At 39.9% G+C, this 17,753-nt stretch overlaps 2 protein-coding genes across 3 annotated transcripts in view; one reads left to right on the top strand and one right to left on the bottom strand.

The window, feature by feature from the left end:
• Positions 1–3,457: 3,457 nt before the first annotated feature.
• MGA (MAX dimerization protein MGA) overlaps positions 3,458–17,753 on the top strand; it is a 168,485-nt gene continuing 154,189 nt past the window's right edge. Inside the window, exon 1 of one of the 2 annotated variants that reach the window (XM_053889170.1) lies at positions 3,458–3,563. The gene's annotated coding sequence lies outside the window, so the exon portion shown is untranslated. Of the gene's footprint in view, positions 3,564–3,735; positions 3,856–17,753 lie in introns of those variants that run through there. The other variant, XM_053889169.1, reaches the window with a different exon arrangement.
• LOC109263118 (40S ribosomal protein S23-like) lies at positions 9,726–10,181 on the bottom strand. Its single transcript, XM_053888721.1, has one exon. It carries the CDS (start codon positions 10,179–10,181, stop codon positions 9,726–9,728), a length of 456 nt encoding a protein of 151 aa, XP_053744696.1.

Genomic DNA, 17,753 nt, shown 5'->3' with positions numbered 1-17,753 from the left:
GAGTCTAACAAAATGGATTTTGGTCACTTGTAGCAACTCCCTCCATTTCTATGTCATTCAGTGTGTGCTAGATTACATGTGTTAATGGACAATCCCAAATCTCCGTGTCTCAGAACAATACAAGTTATTTCTTGTTCATACTACATATTCTCTGCTAGCTGGTTGAGGGTATTTGCTCTGTGTCTTCCATTTTATGGGCCCAATGCCAATAGCATAACCACCAGTTGGAGCATTGCTAGTAGCTGTGGCCAATGGAAAGAGAAAATGGGTAAACTGCACACTGGTATTTAAAGCTTCTTCATAGAAGTGATACATGTCACTTACACTCACATACAAAAGCAAGCCCTATAGTCACTCTGAACTTCAACAGAGCAAGAAAAAAACAATTATATCATGTTCTAGGAAGTTGGGGGAACCAGAAATATTTGAAAATAATATAAATGTCTACTAATACTTCCAAGATCTCTACTATGACTCCTCAGCACTCAGTAAAATATCTGTCCAAAACTTCCAGACCATATAATTTCCTACAGAATATAATTAGATATATTTACTCATATTAAAGAAATTTATTTCACTCATTTTTATAAAGAGCATTCACCGTGTAGGACATTGCAAACCTTTTACTGGTCTCTTGTAAAACAGTGCAAGTGACACGTTTTGTATTCTGAAATCAACTTTAACTTGCTATTATCATTATAATGAAATATTTATATTTATATTTGTAGCGTCTGATAAAGATAAGGATTGAACTAATATAATGGTGGAAGAAGTGGAAATTAGGGTTTGGATTTAAAAGATGTTTAAGTATTAGAAATAGAACTTTTTGACCAATTAAATGTGGTAAACAGATGAGAAGGAACAGATAAGGAATTATCCTTATAATTCCATTAGGAGGTTTCCTAGACCGAGAGACTTACTGGAATGGTGGTGTAATTGCCTATGTAAGGGAAGGCAGTAGTAGCTGGTGTGTAAAGTGAAGGGATGGGTAGTTTCACTTAGGAAATATTAAATTTCAGATGTCTGTGGGAAACTCGCTTCAGCTAAACCCTCTTTTTGTTAGAAACGTATGAAGATACTGAAAAAGAAACCATTGGAAGGAGACTGGGAAGGGAACATCTAAAATATTGTGTTATATAAATGAAGAGCAAATTTTGAGGATGTCTTCACTCTGAGGTATTTAAATGTAAACAATTTTTAACCTACTTGAAACAAAACACTCCTCCACTCTCTAAGTGCCCCCTCCACTCTCTAAGTATCTCTGTATCATCATTATTTTACTTCAGTAATGTCTACAGTTCAGCATTTTAACATTAGTTAAGAGAAAAAAAAAAACTTGAAACGAAGGCGGGAGATAATGTAACAATATGCACCAACAGATGGGCAACAGTCACCAAAGTCTAAAAAAGATCTGCAGTGTAAGAATCTGTTAGTGTGCCTCTAGCACTGTCTAGGGGAGAAACAGAATAGTGGAGAAAAAAGGATTCAAGAGTGTGCTGTTGGACAGAGTACAGGACACTGGTTAGAATACAACCTTTACAATTAACTAGTAGTCACATTTACAGAATGCCTCCAATGCATCAGGGACTGTGACAGGTGTTTTAAAATATTTTTATCTCGGAGTAGCTGGGTGGCTCAGTCAGTTAAGCATCCGATTTCGGCTCAGGTCATGATCTCGGGGTTGTGAGTTCGAGCCCCACGTCAGGCTCTGTGCTGACAGCTCAGAGCCAGGAGCCTGCTTCAGATTCTGTCTCCCTCTGTCTCTGCCCCTCCCCTGCTCAAGATTTGTGTGTCTCTCTCAAAAATAAATAAACATTAAAAAATTTAAATATTTCTATCTCAGAATCATCATAACAGTCAAAGAATAGGTGTGATTGCCCCCAACCTGCACTTAAAGGAACTGAGGCTCAGAAAGTTAAAAAACCTGTTCAAGGTCAACGTACAGTAAAGGAGAGATATGCAGGTTCACCCAGATGGGTCTGACTTCAAGGCCTGGGCTCTTTCAACTATAGCCAACAGACCCCAAACTTGTGCATCAAAATCATTTGGAGAACATATTAAAACACATTTTCCAGTTTCCCACTCAAGATCGTTTCAGGAGATGGTAATATTAGTATAGTACTTTGTTCTCGTGGACGTTGTTAGGATTGAATGTAATCAAGTATATTGGAGTGTTTTATAACTTCAAGTTTAACATAGTTTTGCTTATAATTTAATGGTTTTAGGTTTTTAAAGGTTTTTTTAAAAAAGTAACCTTTACACCCAAGGTGGGACTCAAACTTACAACCCCAAGATCAGGAGTCACGTGCTGTACCGACTGAGCCAGGCAGGGGCCCCTTATGGTTTTACTACATGTAATCATCTAATTCCCTTTCTTTTGATTTTATAGTCAGAAAACAATTTTCTCCAGGCTCTGAGCCTCTGAGCTGTCAGCATGGAGCCCCACATGGGACTTGAACTCAGGAGCTGCAAGATCATGACCTGAGCCAAAGTCAGACACTTAACTGACTGAGCCACCCAGGTGCCCCAATACTTTTCTGATTAAATAGGCTTATTGACTATCTTGAAACAAGAAAAGGGTGCCCCAAACTGTGTTTTGGCTCAGTAACCACATTGTTAATTAATACATTTAATTTCTACTTTATAAATCAGCACTCTTGTCAGTCTGACCAGTGCTAGTCAAATTCCCCAGGCTTAATCATCCCTTTGTTAACTGAAAAAATAGCTTTGAAATCAGAAGAGCTGAGGACTGGAGTTCATAGCAAAAGAGATATGAATTATTCTAATTGGGGGCTTTCTGGGAGTAAAATATCAGGGTTTGGCCTGGAGGTCAGCCTGTGAATACTACAAAATTAACTCCTTACGATCTAAGACCACCTTTTTTCAGTATTAGCGGATGGTGTTTTTCTTGGTTCCAATATACCATAGCTAGAACAAGTAGAACCATAAAATGTAATATGGCCACATCTCTAGCCCCTTTAAAATACCTCCTGCTCTGTCTACCCCCACTTTCCCCAACAATAGCTGTAAGGTTAGCAAGAAAAGTCGTCTTCTATCCTAAGAGAAACTTCAAGCATTATTTCCACTCCCTAGTGGGATTTGCAGTTAAGTTGTACTTAAATTAGCATTATTTTCCACTGACCATAAAAAGCTGGTAGTTTCATTGTAGGCAAGTACTCTCACTGTGTGTTTGTTTGTTTTTTTGCAATATTCACAAAAGCACTCAGCAGGCACTAAATGCACGCTCCATGAAGAAAGGTTAAGCGGTTTCCCCAAGACCACAGAAAGGGAACAAGTGGGGGAAGGGGGCACTGAGAGTGCCTCTTCACATCCAGTCACATTCCCATAATTACTGAAGTCGCCTCATTCCCAGCCCAAGAACCAGGCTTTCAAGGGGACATGAAAGGAACACCCTGGAGGTGAGAGCCAGGAAATCGGGAGAGGTGCCTTTCCCGGCATGCTCTGCAGCACACTGAGGGGCGCCAGACGTATCCCGGCGTGCATCGGGGAGCGCCCAAGGGCGATGGTTCTCGGCTCCTGGAGAGGCACGCGAAGTTAAACCGGTAGGTGTGAGCTTACTTAGTTTTGAGACCCGGCTTTCTCGTTTCCCCTTTATGAACGTAACTCCAAAGCGGCGAAAAAGGAGGTCCTTTAACTACCCTCCCTTTCCGCGTGCGAATGACTTTCGGCGCCGCTTCGAGCACGGTGCCAGGTGATTAGCGGTTAGGGGTGGGCCTGAGCTAAACACGTGACCAAACCTGGCAGCCAATGACTAGCCGGGTGGTCCGGCAGCGCGAGGATTCCGGGACCCGTGAGCGGAGCGGCGCGTGGGCCCGTTCCGATCGGCCCTGGCAGGTACGCGCAGGCGCCTTAGTTGCCACGCGCCCCGTTGGTCCCACGCGCCCAGTGGCGTGTACTTGGCGCGAGGTGTTAAGAGTCTGTTTGGGTGTTTTTGTGGGGGGGGGGGTAGGGGAAAATGGGGGGGGGGGCAGTGGCGTCACGTGGACGCCACAGCCAATCGCAGGCTGAGGCGCACCCACAGCTTTCCCCGGCGCCCCGGGGTGCGACGTGTTCAATGAGGTTCGGCTCAGTCCTCACGGCGCGAGCGCTCTTTCGAAGCGCGTGTGCAGCCTGTAAAATCTGGCCACGGGTTTTCGTGGCGTCCTGCCCTTCTGTGAGCACGGACGACAAGTTCTCGGCAAAATGGCTGCTGGAAAGAGTCGCCTAGCAGGGGGAGCGTTGGGGCCGCGTGAAGGTCACATGATGAGGTTGGCAGCGCGTGCTGCTGGCGCGGGGAAGGGGGAGGGTGGTAGGGGAGAGGCGTGGCCAGTCACGTGCCTTTGACTGAGCCGACCTGTGGTTTTCTTTAGCGTCTTTGCTGCGGTCTGATCCGTCTGCTTTTGCTCCTCCCACTTCGAAGCGTGGCAAGCGTCGGCGAGAGGCTGTTTGGTGTAGTGGAATGAGCTGTGGTCTGGGAATTAGGGGTTCTGGCGTCTAGGCCTTTGGCTTCTTTCGTAATGATCAAGTCCTGTTGCCATTCTCGGCTTCCATTTTCTCATTTGTATTCTGTGTAGGATTTTTTTAAGTCCTCCCTGTGGTATGTGACCTCTACCTAATCCCACAGTGTTATGCAGATAACAAAAGAATTAACAACGAAATGAGACGAGCCTGTCTCCCCACAAGAAGAACCACCCCCCCACACACTATCCCTTCCATTACTGCAGTGATGTAGGAAAACTGGAGGTAATTTCTTGTAATATTTTGGGCATATTTGTCCATGTTTATCAATTGCATTTATACTCTGTGCCTTCCCACTCAGTAATGTGAAAAGTAGTCTGTCTTTTAGAGGGCTAGTCTCTGTGTTTCCTGGAAAGAAATCAAGAGGTAAGTAGTATTGTTCTTTAACTGTGGAGCTTGGAAACCAGTAGTTAGAAGGGATTTGCTAATGCCCCATAAGACTGACTAGAAGGACCTAGAAGTCGTCTTCTCCACTTGGTTGGCCAATATTTGTAAAATTGTTGAGGCTTCCTTGCCACCAGCCTTTGATGTTTTTCATGGTTTTCGCTCCCAGCTCTTCATTTTACCAAGGGTCAGGGCTTTAATGAAATGAGGCAGACATTAATTATGTATTTTTCATATCACTTCTTATGTTTTGTCCTACCCTTTGATGTATCTTAAAGGGCCTTTGAATTTTGTGGGAGCACAGTCTGGAAAACCTTTTTTGAGTAATCTTTATAACAGTAGTTACCATTTTTGAACAATTATGATAGTTAACATCTTTTTAGCTTAATACTTTATATATCTTGATTCATTTACTTTTGTTAACAAACCTATATAATGTGGGTACTATTTTCTCCATTTTACCAACAAGGAAAATAGCGACAGAGATTAACTTGAACTAGCTCATATGGTTGGTAATTTCACAGAATTCCAACCGTATTACCTTTTGAAAATTTGACAGAATGATTATAAAGTTCATTTGGAAGAATGAATCTGTAAAGTAAGAATCATTTTGAAAGTAAAGTGTGTGTGTGTGTGTGTGGGGGGGGGTCTTGTACTAGTGATTATACAAATAAAACTATGATAAAACAGCAGTAGGTCTGGAATAGAGTAGTGAAACAATAATAAATTTAGAAGTATATAAAGCTATTTAGTATTATAAAGATGGCATTTAACATTAGTTGAGAAGGAATTTCAAAATTGTGTTGGAACATTTGGCTGTTTGAGAAGAAAATAAAATGGAATCTTAAAATGTAAATGAAATCAACATGAATTAAATATTTAAATATAAAATGTGAAGTCGGGCGTCTGGCTGGCTTTGTTGGTAGAGCATGTGACTCTTGATCTTGTGGTTGTAAGTTTGAGCCCCATGTTGGGTTTAGAGATTACCTAAAAATAAAAACTTTAATAATTTTTTTAAAATTTTGTGTTTATTTTTGAGAGAGAGCACGCACGCACGAGTGGGAGAGAGGTAGAGAGAGGGAGGCACAGAATCTGAAGCAGGCTCCAGGCTCTGAGTTGTCAGGACAGAACCCAAGGTGAAGTTCTAACCCATGAACTGTGAGATCATGACTTGTGAGCCAAGGTCGGACACTTAACCAACTGAGCCACCCAGGCACCCCAAAAATGAAATCTTAAAAAAAAAAAAGTGAAGTCAGAGGATTACTACTTTAAAAAAATGGGTAAACATTTTTCGAATCTTGAAATGGGATCAGCTGTTTTAAGCATGACTGTAAAGGCAGAATCCATAAAATGGTGGATATTGTTTGAATAAACAACCTGTAGTTGGTAAAAACATTATGAAGACAAATTTATTCGCTTAGTATTGGTTTAACATATTTATGGAGTGCTTACCATGTGCCAGGCATTTTCTCAGGTGTAGGGGATCCAGTGATGAGCAATGCTAGGCAGATGTGGGGGGGAAATTTTTGCATCATGTGTTGGACTTACAAGTATAATCTTAATATATCTAGTAGATGGGCAAAAGACGTGACTAGATAGATCACATACATAGAGAAATGAAAATAATAAAGATAAAAACATTATTTTTCATTTATAAACAAGTAACACAGAACAACTTGCTCCACTCTCCCCCACTTAGTCTGGCAGGTTTGGATGTATGTAATAAACTGTTAATATTGTATTGGCATAGGAGTGAGGAAATTCGCACACATACGCTACTGTTAGTGCATATTTATCTTTGAATATCCTTTTTGAAGGGCATTTTGGCTATCCCTATTGAAAGCATTAAAAACCTGTGTGCCCTTTGACTCACCAGCTTCTCTTGGTTAATTTGTAAGTTTGTAAAGATGTTTATTTAAGAGTTGTCTTTGTAGTATTTTTTATAATAGCTAAAATCTGGAAAAACTTAAATGTTAAATAATAGGGGATTGGTTAAGTAAATATGGTACTTTTATAGAGGAAAATACCTTATAGCCAATAGGCATGATCTAATGACTTAAAAGCATATATTTTGTTAAGTAAAAAAAAAGTTATGAAATTATATGCAGTATGATCACATTTTTGTAGGATTATGCCTATATGTGTCTATAAGTCTAAAATTTACATAAAAGTCTGAAATGGCATATATCAGGGGCGCCTGAGTGGCTCAGTTGGTTAAGCGTCCGACTTCGGCTCAGGTCATGATCTCACAGTTTGTGAGTTCAAGTCCTGCATCAGGCTCCGTGCTGATAGCTCAGAGCCTGGAGCCTGCTGTGGATTCTGTCTCTTCCTCTCTCTCTGCCCTTACTTAGCTCACACTCTGTCTTTGTCAAAAATAAAAATAATAAACTGGCATACATCAGGGGCGACTGGGTGGCTAAGTCCATTGGTTAAGCATCTGACTTCAGCTCAGGTCATGATCTCGCAGTGAGTTTGAGTCCCGCATCAGACTCTGTGCTGACAGCTCAGAGCCTGGAGCCTGCTTCAGATTCTGTTTCCTTCTCTCTTTGCCCCTCCCCCGCTCATGCTCTGTCTGTCTCTCTCAAAAATAAATAAACATTAAAAAAAATTAAAATGGCATACTTCAAATGTAAAGTAATGGTGATTTCATTTGCTTGGTAGGGTTTTTGTATGAATTTAAAAGAATAAACATTTTCTTAGAACAGTTTTAGATTTATAGAAAAACTAAAGACAATGTAGTTTCCATATATCCAACACCCAGTTTTCCATGTTAACATCTTATGTATGGTATATATGTTGTAAAAAATGAACCCCAATGAATATTGATTTATTATTAACTAAAGTCTGTAGTATAAGATTTCATTTTTTAATTTTTTAACGTTCATTTATCTTTAAGAGAGACAGTGCAAACTGGGGAGGGGCAAAGAGAGAGAGAGAAAAGAGAGACACAGAATCTGAAGCAGGCTCCATGTGCTGAGCTGTCAGCACAGAGCCTGATATGGGGCTGGAACCTACGAGCTGTGAGATCATGATCTGAGCTAAAGTTGGACACTTAAATGACTGAGCCACCCAGGCGGCACCTCTTTAGTTTTTATTTTTTTAAGTTTATTCATTTATTTTGAGAGAGAGAGTGTGTGTGTGCGACCACGGGAGGGGCAGAAGGAAAGTGAGAGAGAAAGAATCCCAAGTTTGATGAACCCAAGTTCAGTGCCGAACTCGAACTCAGAAACTGTTGAGATCATGACCCGAGCCAAAATCAGCTGAGCTCGAACCCAGGAACCATGGAATGGTGACCTGAGCCAAAACCGAGAGTTGGACACTTAACTGACTGAACCACCCAGGTGCCTCAGATTTCTTTAGTTTTATCTAATGACGTTTTGTTTTCTTTTGTATTTTTTTGAAGCTTATTTATTTATTTTGAGAGAGACAGAGACAGCATGAGTTGGGGAGGGACAGAGAGAAAGAGACAGAGAATCTCAAGCAGGCTCCATACTGCCAATGTACAGCTCCATGTGGGGCTGAACTTATGAAACTGTGAGATCATGACCTGAGCCTAAACCAAGAGTTGGGCTCTTAACTGAGCCACTCAGGTGCCCCTCTAATGTCCTTTTTCTATTCCAGGATACCACACAAAAAAGTTTTTTAATGTACCAATGCTTTTTATTATTTAAATTCCAGTTGGTTAACTAACACACAATGTAATATTAGTTACAATATAATGATTCATCAGTTCCTTACATCACCCCTGTGTTCATCATAATACTCCATCACGTATTTAACTATTCCCATCCCCACCCTCTTCCCTTCTGGTAACCATCAGCTTGTTCTCTGTAGTTTAAGAGTTTATTTCTTGGTTTGCCTGTCTCTTGTTTTTTGTTTTTTCCTTTGCTTATTTGTTTTTGTTTTTTAAATATCTATTTAATTAGTCTCTACATACAGTGTGGAGCTTGAACTTACAACCCCGAGATCAAGAGTTGTATACTCCACTGACTGAGCCAGCCAGATGCCCCTCATTTGTTTTGTTTCTTAAATTCTACATAATGAGTGAAATCATATGGTATTTGTCTTTCTCTGACTGACTTATTTTGCTTAGCATGGTACTCTCTAGCTCCATCCATGTCATCATAAATGGCAAGATTTCATTCTTTTTTTTATGGCCGAGTAATATCCATCGTGTGCATGTGTGTGCGTGTGTGTATGTATGCCACATCTTCTTTTTTAAAATTTTTTTTTAAGGTTTATTCATTTTTTAGAGACAGAGACAGAGCATGAGTGGGGGAGGGGTAGAGAGCAAGGGAGACACAGAATCCGAAACAGGCTCCAGGCTCCAAGCTGTCAGCACAGAGCCCGATCTGGGGCTCGAATCCATGAACTGTGAGATCATGACCTGAGCAGAAGTCATACGCTCAACCAACTGAGCCACCCATGTGCCCCTCACATCTTCTTTATCTATTCGCCAATCAGTGGACACTTGGGCAGTTTCCATAATTTGGCTATTGTTGATAATGCTAGTATACTAATTCTTTATTAATGGATGAAATTCCAGGGAAGAAGGTGTGAGAGGGGAAAAGGAAATGAGGTAGGGAAAAAGTGAAAACAAATAAGGAATGTGCTATCAAGATGGCTATAGCTTCACTGCAAACAAAGCTGATTGCTTGATCTTCCAAGGCATCTCCAGAGAGTTAACAGTAAGCTATTGCCTTTTAGCACCATTACACAGCCACAATACTTTGAGTAATTATGTCTCTTTGAGATCCTTTTAGCTATGATAGCTTCTCAGACTGTCTTTTGGCATATGAAAATTTATTGTCATGTTTTTACTATCAAAACTTATCATCTTGATTCTTCCTTCTGCCTTTGTACAAAGCAAAAAGAGAGACATTGGCTACTTTGACAACCGTAACACAAACTCCAGGAATGTCACTGACAGCATGACCTTTGTGACCAAATCCCACAACTGGAACCTCATCATTTTCTTCAATAAAATTCAGACAACCATCGTTGGGTACAGGGCTGTGATTTTTTTTTTTTTTTTTTTTTTTTTTGTCATTCTTGATCAGCTGGACTCTGACATGCTTCCTGATGGCAGAATTTGGCTGTTTGGCTTCAACCTCTACTTTTTCCGGCACAATTCCCTTTGCATGGGAAGTGCCTCCAAAAGGGTTGGCCTGCAGGGCTGTGCCCAAATGGGCTTGCTTGTACTGTTTACCATGCCACTTCTGATCCCATCTGTGGCTATGGAGCTTCTTGGCAGTATGAAGACCATGACATTTGCCCATTCTGCCAGTGCCATGGGCCTGAGCAAAAGAACTCAGAATTTATTTTTGATAATCTTGGCAGTTTTGAGGCATACTGGTCAGTATTTTGTAATGTGTCCCTCATTTGGGGTTTGGTATTTTTCTCATTATTGATTGGGGTTAGAGTACAGACTATCAGCATGACTTATTACTCTTGGTGTCGACCTTCATCACCTGGCTGTGAGTTTTTTTAAAGCATATTTTGAAATACGTTTTTTTAATGTTTATTTTATTTTTGAGAGAGAATGAGTGGAGGAGGAGAGAGAGGGAGACAGAGGATCCAAAGCAGGCTACATCCTGACAGGAGAGAGCTCAATACGGGGCTCAAGCTCAGGATCTGTGAGATCATGACTTGAACTGAAGTTGGATACTTAGCTGACTGAGCCACCCAGGCACTCCTGAATTTGTTTTTCAAATGTTTGCTTTTCTGTATTTCTTTTTCTGTACTTTTTCTTAAAAAAAAAACAACACAGGGGCGCCTGGGTGGCTCGGTCGGTTGAGCGTCCAACTTCGGCTCAGGTCATGATCTCACGGTCCGTGGGTTCGAGCCCCGCGTCGGGCTCTGTGCTGACAGCTCAGAGCCTGGAGCCTGTTTCAGATTCTGTGTCTCCCTCTCTCTGTGACCCTCCCCCGTTCATGCTCTGTCTCTCTCTGTCTCAAAAATAAATAAACGTTAAAAAAAAAAATTAAAACAAAACAAAAAACCAGCTTGTGTTACTTGCAATGCAAAAAATGTTATAACCTTCTTTATGGTTATATCTGTCAATATTTATAGCATGTATAATCAGTACATTGAAAATTCTGTTAATGTAGAAAGGATAATGGAAGTTATAGTCAAAATAACTGAACAAGTTGCTGACAGGGCTAATTATAGAAAGGAATTAAAGGCATTAGTATAGTATGGCTTGTTTTAACAGTCTTTAAACTATTTTATATCTCTGTTCTAGGAAGAAAAGCCTGATAATTGTGAAATAGATCTAAATCCAAAAGTGGGGAAGCAATTAGTTATGCATGACAGGAGAAAAATATAAATAAGATCAGGGGCACCTGGGTGGCTCAGTCGGTAAAGCGTCTCTTTGTTTTAGCTCAGGCTGTGATCTCTTGATTAGTGGGATCAATTCCTGCATCGAGCTTTGTGCTGATGGTGTGGAGCCTGCTTGGGATTTTCTCTCCCTCTCTCTCTGCCCCTCCTCTGGTTGCATACTCTTTCTCAGAATAAAAAATAAATTAAAAATCTTAAGATTAGACCAATTAAGTTAATTTGTTCATTCAACAACAAATAATGAGCCCTGTCGTATGCCAGTGATTATACTAAGTCTAAGGATTGAACAGTGAATAAGTCCTTTCTCTCATGGAATTTATATTCTAGTTAGACACTAATAAATAATATGATTTCCGATATTATAAAAATGCTGTGAAGAAAATATTATGAGAGAAGAGTGAGTGGTGGTGGTGGGTTTAGTGGTTCTTTTAGATAGGTTGTCAGGTAATGTTTCTATATTATCTCTGAAAGCTTGAGCATAATATGAAGGCTTGAGCATAAAGAGACCTGAATGATAGGGAGTGTGCCATACCACCATGGATCATTTCAAATGGTGTGAGAGAATACTAATGCAAAGACTGAGGTGAGAATCAGTTTGTGATTTTCGAGGAAGTGCAAAAAGGCTGGTGTGCTATAGTTGGGAGATTCTTGCTGGAGTAATAATTGGAAGTGGTGGTGGTGGGATACAGTGGTAGGAAATGATACTGAGTAGTTGGTGGTTTCAAATGGTATAGAGTCTGGTACACCAGAAGGGCTTTGTATTTCATTCTAAGTGTGATGGGATTCATTGGACAGTTTTATAAAGAAAAATGACACAGCCTAATTTATGTTTTAAAAAGGTCACTTTGACTGCTATAGAGATAAGAGGGATAGTAGGAGACCATATAGGAAGTCACTGGAATGGTAAGATGCAGTATGATGGCTTGGATCAGGGAGGCAGTGATGCAGTGAGAAGGGGTCCGATTCAGGGTACATTTTGAAGGTAGAAGGAATAGAATTTGCTGATAGGTTAGTTGTGGGAGGTGAGAGAAAGAGGGAATCAAAGATGATAAATTTTTTAGCTGTAGCAACTGGTGCCATGTACAGAGGTGAAAACTAGAAGGAGTTAGTTTGGGGTTTACTATGAAGAGTTGAATTGGATAGTGTTGAGTTTGAGATATTACTAGATATCTAGTAATAACCACTGAGGAAGCAGTTGACTGTTTAAGTCTGGAGCTTAGAGTTAAAGTCAGGTCCGTGAATATAATACACATTTGGGATGCCATCAGTATATAGTGGTTTTTTTTTTTTTAGTTTTTTAATGTTTATTTCTTTTTGAGAGAGAGAGAGAGACAGAGACAGAGCATGAGTGGGGAAGGGGCAGAAAGAGAGAGGGAGACACAGAATCTGAAGCAGGCTTCGGGCTCTGAGCTGTCAGCACAGAGCCCGATGCGGGGCTTGAACTCACAAACCTGTAAGATCATGACCTGAGCTTAAGTCGGACACTTAACCGACTGAGCCACCCAGATGCCCCTGTATATAGTGTTTTAAAAATATGGGTCTCATAAGATCAGGCAGGGAGTAAAGAGGGCCAGTGACTGAGCCCTGAGACTCTGTTGAAAGCATGGACAGAGGAATAAGTTATACTTAGATTTCTTTTGTATCTTCATCGCCCCAATACTCAGCTTTGTCTATATGGTACAGTATTAAATCATGCCTTTAAGATGATTGTAATATGACCTTTTTCTGTTTTATGAACTGATTCTGCAGATTTTTGTCACTGCCTACCTGAAGATTTCCACTTTGTGTCCATTACCTGGGGGCATAAATTCCAACTTGCATAGCTTTCATACCAGACCCATCATTGTCTAACTCTCCCTCTCCCTCCATATCCTGCCATGCCCAGTGTGCTCTGCTTGTATATAGCCCTGCATTTGCCAGGAGTACTCTTTCTCCCCTTCTTACTTTTTGCCTCAAACTCCTGCTCAGTCTTCAATGTCCAGCTTAAATTTGGTGCGTAATTTCCACAGAGGTTGTCTCCTCACTGCATGGTGCTGCTTTAGCTCTGTCGTTGGTACTTTAATTTATAGCAGATCACAAAATCAGTTGATATTTGACTGGTTTTTTTATTCATTTGTTTTTTTTCAGTGCTTAGCATGTGGTAGATGTTCAATCATAATGCTCTGAAAAAGATTGGAAGTTTTGTTTTGGGAAAAGAGTAAATAATTACAACTAGATCTTACAATGCACAGTAGTATAGATTGTTAGCTGAGATTTTCAGGATTTTTTTTTAATGGTCAGTTTTTGGTTTTAATGATATTGTGATAGAATTTAGCTAGTACAAAGTTTAATGAAATGGTGTCAGAAGTCTTAATTCAGAGACATTTTAGGAATGTTTTAATCTCTAGGGCTGAATAATGCTTATTTCTTCGGAAGCGAGCTTTTATAATAGATTCTTCCTTCACTTGCCTACTTTCCCACCCACCTTCTCAGTAGTCAGGAATTCTATTTTAACATTACACGTGTACTTTGAGCTCTTTGCTAGGAAGAAGCCTAATGTAAAAAATCCAGTAGAATCAGCAGTACTCGCCCCAGGAATGTCCATTAAATTGTTGCGTAGAGGGAGGCTTAGTGGTGTAAATTGTAGGTGTGAGGGTTTCAGTCTGTGAGCTCAAAGTAGGGTTAATTATTTTGTCATTCAGTCCTAAGCATGTATTGAACACCTACCATATATGGGCACTGTATGAGGTGTTGTGGGGGACTCACAAAAGAAATAAAAGACATGGTTCTCTGCACATGAATATCTGACAACTTAGTGGAAGAACTGAAACGTAACATTAAAAAATAATCTTAACAAGCAGTGTATCATTAAGTGCAAAGTACTGGGGTATAAATCAAGGAGTTTGCATTTCTTAAGTACATAATTATATTCTCAGGGTTATATGCAGTCTTATCTTGCATCAGTTTTCAACATTTTGATTTTCAAACTCTGCATTTTCTCCTATCCTTTAACATTTTTAGTTTCATTAAGATACTGATTTGGCTCTTTGTTGGATATAACAAAAGCCCTATGTTGGAAGAGATTGTCCTGCCAGTACTTGGATTCAAACGTTTTATTTTTTCATGTCTGCAAAGCAAATATTATACATAATTTGAAAAAGGTAGAATGTCGTTTATCCTTTATAAGTGTGACTGTGGCATACTTTAATAGTTTTTCTATGTGTAGGTTTTCCTAGACATATTTTTCTATCTAAAGGTGGGGAGAAGATTATAGAACATAGGAAACAAATTTTGTGGGTATGTGAATAGGAGTTTAAAAATACTGATTTTTGTATTTGGATTACAAAAGCAGTTTTATAATTCAGATTTGAAGAATTAAAAAACCTAGATAAACACAAAGAAAGAGATAAAAAAAGTTTTTAAAGTATTTTATTTTTTGCATCCAACGTGGGGCTTGAACTCCCAGCCCTGAGATCAAGAGTTTATGCTCTCGACTGAGCCAGCCAGGCACCCCAGGAGATAAAAATTTTTAATATGCTATCACTGTTAACCTTATTGATATGCATCTAGGCTTATTTTATTTTATGCCTTTTTGTTTTAGTGGAAAGTTTTGTTCTTTTAGTAAATAAAATGAATAACTTAGATACCTTTAAAAGCAAGCGGCTATTGTCTTTCCATAAGGTTTATCTAATCAGATTAGTCTCTACACAGTTCTTCAGTGACTTCTCAGAATAAATGGAATCAAGTTGAGACAAGTTCAGATTCTTTAGCTTAGTACATGAAGCCTGCTACTGTATAGTTTATGTCATTTGCCATGCTTCTCCCTCCATACATAGCTTTGATTTATCTGTACTACATGTACTACTTACAGGCCTGTGGACAGGGGTTGGCAAACTTTTTCTCTAAAGGGCAAGATAATAAACTTTTTTTTAATGTTTATTCATTTTTGAGAAAGAGACAGAGCGTGAGCAGAGGAGGGGCAGAAAAAGAGGGAGACACAGAATCTGAAGCAGGCTCCAGGCTCCAAGCTGTCAGCACAGACAGCTAATGCGGGCTCGAACTCATGAACTGTGAGATCATGACCTGAGCTGAAGTCAGATGCTCAACCAACTGAGCCACCTGGGTGCCCCTTAAGCTTTGTGGGTCTTATTGTTTCTGTCACAACTATGCAACTCTGCTGTGGTAGCATGAAATCAGCCATAGACAACATGTAAACAAATGATTATGGCTGTGTTCCAGGAAAACTTTATGGGTGCTGAAATTGGAATTTCATTTAATTCTTGCATGTCATAAAATTTTATTTTAACTTTTTTTCAACCATTTAAAATGTAAAAACCATTCTTAGTTTGTGGGCTGTACAAAAACCCATGGGAGAACATGACTTACAGGGCTGCAGTTTGCTGACCCCTGCTCTAGTGTACCAAACTTGCTGTGCCTCTGTCTTACTCAGTACCTCCTACCTTCTGTATTCTTCCCTAATGTGACTGTTTTGCTCAAAACTACCTTAGATGTCGTAATCTCAGTGAAGTCACAATTTGTTTTAGATCTTTTTCTGGTGATGGAAATATTTTGTTCAGACCTCTGTCATTGTGCTTATATACAGCTGTATTTTTTTTTAAATTGTAGTAAAATATATATAAAATATACCATTGTAACCATTTTTAAATGTACAGATTTTTGACATTAAGTACATTCACATTATTGTGCAACCAGTCACCACCATTCGTCTCCAGAGTTTTCATCTTTCTAAGCTGAATCTCTGTATTCAGAAAATACTAGCTTACCGTTCTTTCCCTCCAGTCCCTGGAAACCACATTCTACTTCTGTCTCTATGAATTTAACTACTGTAGGTACCTCCCATAAATGGAATCATGCAAAATATTTGTCCTTTTGGAACTACCTTATTTCGTTTAGCCTAATGTCTTCAGGGTTCATCCGTGTCATAGCATGTGTTAGAATTTCTTTCCAAGGGTGAATAATATTCCATTGTATGTAGATACCACATTTTTTTTGTTTACAGCAGAATCTGAAGCAGGCTCCAGGCTCTGAGCTGTCCACATGGAGCCTGACACGGGGCTCAAACCCACAAGCCGTGAGATCATGACCTGAAGTTGGACACTTAACTGATTGAGCCACCTAGGCCCCCCTCTGTTTTCAGTTGTTATGAGTGTATATCTAGAAGTAGAATTGTTGAATCATATTGCTTAATTTTTTGAGGCACTGCAGTGGTTGAACCATTATTACTGATGTTTTAAAATACTTTTTTGGGAATAATTTTAGATTTATAGAAAGGTTGCAAAGATCATACAGGATTTCTGTATACCCATCACCCAATTTACTCTAACGTTTACATTTTTTTCTTTTAAATGTTTGTTTATTTATTTTGGGAGAGAGAGAGAGAAGTGCAAATGGAAAGGAACAGAGAGAGAGATCGAGAGAATCCCAAGCAGGCTTTGTGCTGTAAGTAAAGAGCCTGATATGGGGATCCGTCTCATAAACTGCATGATCATGACCTGAGTTGAAATCAAGAGTAGGATGCTCAACAGCTGAGCCACCCAGGCGCCCCTCCCCTAATGTTAACTTCTTACATTACTGTGGTACATTTGTCAAAACTAAGAAACCAATATAGTTATATCACTGTTAGTAAACTCCAGACTTGACTTGGATTTCATTAGTTTTTCTATTAAAGTCCATATTCTGTTCCAGGATCTAATTGAGGATACTGCATTGCAGTTAGTCTGTATGTTGTCTATTATACTTAATGTGGAGAGTGGTACATAACAAAAGGAGAATGTTTCTTGAATAAATTAATCACCTTTTAATTTCTCTCTCTCTCTCTTTTTTAATGTTTAGTTTTTGAGAGAAGGAGCGCAAGTGGGGCAGGGGCAGAGAGAGGGGACAGAGGATCCAAAGCAGGCTCTTCGCTGACAGCAGCGAGCCCAGGGTTGGGCTGGAACCCACAAATGGCGGGATCATGACCTGACCAAGGTTGGTTGCTCAACTAACTGAGCCACCCATAGGTGCCCCCTCCCCCCTTTTTTTTTTCTTTTTTAAAGTTGATTTATTTTGAGAGAGGGAGTGTGTGTGCGGGGGAGAGGCAGAGAGAGCAGGAGAGAGAGAATCCCTAGCAGGTTCTGCACTGTCAGCACAGAGCCTGATGAGCTCTATCCTACAAAACTGCAAGATCTTGACCTGAGGCAAAACCAAGAGTTGGATGCTTAACTGACTGAGCCCTCCAGGCGTCCTATAATTTTTCTCTCCTTTTTTTGGAATGTTCATTAACCTTCCTTTAGGTTTAGTTAACTGATTTATTTTCCCTTCTTCCTTTCCTCTTCCTCTACCACCTGTTTCTAAGGTCCATTCCAATTTTTTTCACTATTTTTGAAGAAAAGTAATCATGGTATATGGGGCAAAGACCATTAACAATGTACTCAAATTTGCTCTCCCTTTTTTGGGGGCACACAGCTAGTCAGAATTCCCCAATCACTATTGTAGTTTGATTAGATCTCATGACTTACTTTCTCTAGTGGAAT

The sequence above is a fragment of the Panthera pardus genome, unplaced genomic scaffold, assembly GCF_024362965.1.
Source record: "Panthera pardus isolate Hobbes unplaced genomic scaffold, ASM2436296v1 HiC_scaffold_24, whole genome shotgun sequence".
NCBI classification, from domain to species: Eukaryota; Metazoa; Chordata; class Mammalia; order Carnivora; family Felidae; genus Panthera; species Panthera pardus.
Note: the sequence above shows the minus strand (reverse complement) of the source record. Positions and strands in the feature narration are given on the sequence as shown.